Source organism: Heteronotia binoei, chromosome 20, assembly GCF_032191835.1.
Source record: "Heteronotia binoei isolate CCM8104 ecotype False Entrance Well chromosome 20, APGP_CSIRO_Hbin_v1, whole genome shotgun sequence".
Lineage (NCBI taxonomy): Eukaryota > Metazoa > Chordata > Lepidosauria > Squamata > Gekkonidae > Heteronotia > Heteronotia binoei.
In genome coordinates this window covers 38,699,398-38,703,683 of record NC_083242.1, presented here as the reverse complement: position 1 = coordinate 38,703,683, position 4,286 = coordinate 38,699,398, and the positions used below count along the sequence as shown (strand labels likewise).

Sequence of the window (4,286 nt, the reverse complement as noted above, 5' to 3'; positions counted from 1 at the left end):
GGGGGGCAGCAAAGGCCTAGTGCGGCAGCTCCTGCCTGAGTCCCACCATGACAGCTGTGGAACAAGAAACCCTCGCAAGACGAAAAGAAGCCAGGCTGAGGCAGCACAGTGAGCGGACAGGGGAGCCACAGGGTTGCTGGGATGGATTGTCTGGGTGGCAAGCCCCAGCACCACTGGACACAATTCTGCTTGCCTGCCCCCCAAGAAACAGCACAGCCACAGAAAAGATACGAGGGTTGGAGATAAATGGGAGATTTCTTTATGATGAAGGAACAGTCCACGTCTTCAGGAATACATAAAAGGCCAGTCAAAGAACACAACGTAAAGTTGCTTTGCTCATCGTGTGAAGGCTACTCACAGGAGACTATGCAAACAGCGGCCTTTCTTCACTTGAAACTCATTGCACCAAGATGCCACCATGGTGACCAACGTGGGTGACTTTTATGGGTGAGCTGTCTCTCTCATCAAGGGTGTCAGCCCATCCCTACACTGACTGACATCCAGTGGCTGGAGGTCTTCAGAGAAACAGGCTGCCCCCCACTGTGTCAAACCCTGCTTGGGAGCTCCCCCCCCCCCACATAGCCCTCTTCTGGATGGGGGGGGGGGCATAGAATGACAACAAGACCAGAGAATTACTCCCTCACAGCTTCATACAATCTCAGCCTTTACAGAAGAGATACCTCAACTCCCCCAGCCCCCTTCGGTGGTTTTTAAAGTTTGTCCCGACGATATGCTAAGACACCTTCAAGCTCCTTGCAAGAATTCCTGTGTGCAGCCTCAGGAGCGCTGCCAGGGGCCTCCAAGCACCTTCCCTCTTCAGGAAGAGGTCAGTTTCTGCTGCAGTCTTTCCTGCTCAAATCTCAGGTCATTGAAGAGATGCTGGCCAGAGGCAACATTAGGCAGCTGCCGCCTTGGCTTATTTCTGGCTAAGGCCTGGGAGAGGCGGGCACTGCCTGCCAGACCTCCCTCAGCAGCCCCCAAATGGCAAGCAGAGACCCTCTAGGCCAGGAAGCAAACAACTGAGTAGCTTCCACAATTCTTTTCTTGTTTCCTTCTACATTCTTAACTTCTTAATGTTGTAATCTTAAGAGGAAAAATCAGGTTCTTTCCTTCATTCAACACAAACTGCCAATTCACTCTGAACGTTGTCCCAAACAAAGCAGAAACCACCACCACCCCCAGCCACTGTCCTCCTGGCACCTCCTCTAGGTACCTGGCAGTCATCCACACAAACACCTTGCCGAGCCTGGAGGCTGATGGGAAGACTAGTGGCCCATGGGGCAGCGGTGGGGGGGGGGGGGGGTCCAGCCTCTCCAGAGCCACGTTCAAAAAAGCCATCCAGTCATGGTGGGAAGGCATCCTTCGCTTTATTGAGGCTCTGCCACAGCTTCCTTAGTGGAGAAGGAGAACACAGGTGACGAGCGCCCAGCCCTTCCCGAGGACACTCCCTGCAGATGCCCCCACTCCTCACACTGACCCTCCTCTTCTGCACACGAGTCAGCCCCCTCAAGATATCCCACCTCACAGGCTAACAGAAACGCAAAGAGTTGCCCGCCCCACCCCAGCCTGCTCTTTGTCAGTTCCTTTGCTCTTTGGCCGATTCAGATAGTTTCTGCTCCTGGAGCTGCTGCACCAGTTCTTCTATGTAGACTCTGAAGAGGGGAACCGCGTCCTGCCAGATACACACAGAGCATGGGAGAGAATGAGTATCTCAAAGTGCCACAGCAGAAGGGCTAGCTGGACCCAAGAGAGGCTTTTCTGCACAGCCCTGGGGCAACTGACTGGCGTTACAGAGGCAAGGAGTGGCCTCTTCCTCCCACTTGGGAGAAGCTGGCCATTAACACCCCAAAAGGGAAGGGGACATCTGAATGACACACAGCCCCCTTCCCCCCCCCCCCTCGGTGAGATGCCCCAGCTCAGACGCACCTTCTTCTCTCGGAGCCGCTGCTTTTCTACTGCTTCTTCCAAACTCAGCCCAACCCATTCTGCCTCCTCCACTGGGATGACAAACTCCTGTGTGTAAAGCAAGAAACACAATTGCAGCATCCAGGAGGAAGCGAAAAAACTCCTGGTGCTGTGCTAGTTACTTGAAAGAGTGGCATACCACCTCATCTCCTAAAACTCAAGTTGGCCACTTAAAGCCACAACCAGTTGCAAACCCAGAGAAGTTTAAAAAAAACAAAACAGCTCAGCTTGTAAAGAGGCACAAGAGCACAGGCCTACAGCTGAAGCGGGGTGAGGTGAGCTGATGGAAGCCCGGCAAGTGTGCAACGTCAATTCAGAACAGCCTGCTGCTGCTGGCTCTGTTTTCTTCCTTGAGCCATGCAGTTTCTGGCAGCACAGTTTGGAGGAAGAGGAGAAGTTTCAGCAGCAGAAGACTAAGACTAGCCCCAACCAACAAATATGTCAGTTGCCTCAAAGATCTTTTGCACCCATGTGCAGCAGCCCCCACCAGCACTGCAAAACCTGCTCAGGGTGAGCATGCCGTGATACCTCCTCATGCAAACACCCATGCTTGCTCCACCAACAATAAGGCAAGAGTGCTGGATGCGGGGAAGGGAAACAGCAAAGGAACAGCTGAAACTGGCCCATTACCTCCAGGCAAGGCTCCCACCCACCTTGTATTTCTCATAAATCGCCTCTCTCTTTGCAGGGTCGTTGGGGTGAAGAGCAGGATCGCGGCGAGCGAGCCTCAGCAGCATGGTGCGCTTCAGATCCATGCCCAGTTTGGAGCAGAGCTCTGCCTTGGGCGTCTGCGGAGTGAGAGAAAGAAGCTGCCATTCAGCAAGTCCCTGGGCAGGGAGCAGGGCAGAGGTCCTCTTCCACTCGGGCCACTGACCTTCAAAATGTAGAAGTCGAAACCGAAGGCGGCATCAATGAGGTCCAGGGTCCGCATGGTGACCGTGATGGTGAGCCGCCTGTCCAGGATCTCGCTGTAGAGCTGGCGGAAGAAGAGCTGCGGCTTCCACACCTTCTTCACCCGGGGTGAGAGCTGTGCTAGGGAGGGAGGGAGGAGGGGCGAGTCAGGCCAGGGAGTGCGGGGCATGCAAGGGAAGGGAAGCGCCCGCCCACCCGCCCGAGGCCGACCTTGTTGTCGTTGGCGTAGCGGAAGCCGGAGACCCACCCCTCTCCGCCCCAGAGGCCCTCCTGGCTGGCTGGCGGGTAGTAGATGGGCAGCGGGACGTCCTGCACGCGGCGGCGGCGGCCGGTGGCGGGGTCGAGCTCCCGCGGGCGCTCCTGCGGCCTCCAGTGCACGGCCGGCGGCGGCGCTTTCTCGTCCTCTCGGAGCGCCCGCAGATAGTGCTCGGGCAGGCGGGCATAGATGCCCCGCTGCAGCTGTGCCGCCTTCCACAGCCGCGGAGGCACCTGGTGCAGCGGCATCGCTCCCCTCGCCGCCGGAACCGGAAGCCCGGGGCCCTCTTCCGGCCAGAGCCCCGCCTCCGCGGCGTCACCGGAAGGGCGCCACACGCGCGCCTAGAGCGGCCCAGGAGAAAGGCAGGCGGTCCGGCCGCCCCGCCTCCAAAGCTCAAGGTCGTGCAGAGCCTGGAGGTGGCAACCCTCCTTCCAGCCGCTCTTCCGACGGCCAGCCAGCCCCCCCCCCCCCCCCCCAGTCCAGGCGCTTCCAGGCCCTGTCATCAGGCAGGCAGAAAGGGGCCACGAGGAGCATAGGGCAAAAAACAAAAAGACCAACAGTAAAAAATGCTTCAAATACATTAGAAGCAGGAAGCCAGCCAGGGAGGCAGTGGGGCCCTTGGATGACCATGGGGTCAAAGGATTACTGAAGGAGGATAGGGAAATGGCTGAGAAGCTGAATGCATTTTTGCCTCCGTCTTCACTGTGGAAGATGAGAAGTGTTTGCCCACTCCAGAACCACTAATGTTGGAAGGGGTGTTGAAAGACCTGAGTCAGATTGAGGTGACGAGAGAGGAGGTCCTACAACTGATGGACGAATTAAAAACTAAGTCACCAGGTCCGGATGGCATACATCCAAGAGTTCTGAAAGAACTCAAAGTTGAACTTGTGGATCTTCTGACAAAAATATGTAATCTTTCATTGAAATCTGCCTCCGTTCCTGAAGACTGGAAGGTAGCAAATGTCACCCCCATCTTTAAAAAGGGTTCGAAAGGAGATCCGGGAAACTACAGGCCAGTCAGTCTGACTTCAATACTGGGAAAGTTGGTAGAAACCATTATCAAGGACAGAATGAGTAGGCACATTGATGAACACAAGTTATTGAGGAAGACTCAGCATGGGTTCTGTAGGGGAAGATCTTGCCTCACTAACCT

The 4,286-nt window shown here is 55.9% G+C and overlaps 1 protein-coding gene across 1 annotated transcript; it reads right to left on the bottom strand.

The window, feature by feature from the left end:
* Positions 1–236: 236 nt before the first annotated feature.
* On the bottom strand, positions 237–3,393 carry MRPL28 (mitochondrial ribosomal protein L28). The gene is made up of 5 exons (XM_060260558.1): positions 3,088–3,393; positions 2,840–2,992; positions 2,619–2,753; positions 1,927–2,013; positions 237–1,672 (listed from the first exon to the last, which is right to left on the bottom strand). Exons 1-5 carry the CDS (start codon positions 3,379–3,381, stop codon positions 1,577–1,579), a joined length of 765 nt encoding a protein of 254 aa, XP_060116541.1. The 5' UTR covers positions 3,382–3,393; the 3' UTR covers positions 237–1,576.
* Between the last annotated feature and the right edge of the window lie 893 nt (positions 3,394–4,286).

Coding starts and splice junctions, on each gene's coding strand:
- MRPL28 (XM_060260558.1), bottom strand. CDS start 3,381: ATGCCGCTGCACCAGGTGCCTCCGCGGCTGTGGAAGGCGGCACAGCTG. Junction 2,993..3,087: donor GCTACGCCAACGACAACAAG/GTCGGCCTCGGG, acceptor TCCCTAGCACAG/CTCTCACCCCGGGTGAAGAA. Junction 2,014..2,618: donor CGATTTATGAGAAATACAAG/GTGGGTGGGAGC, acceptor CTTTACACACAG/GAGTTTGTCATCCCAGTGGA.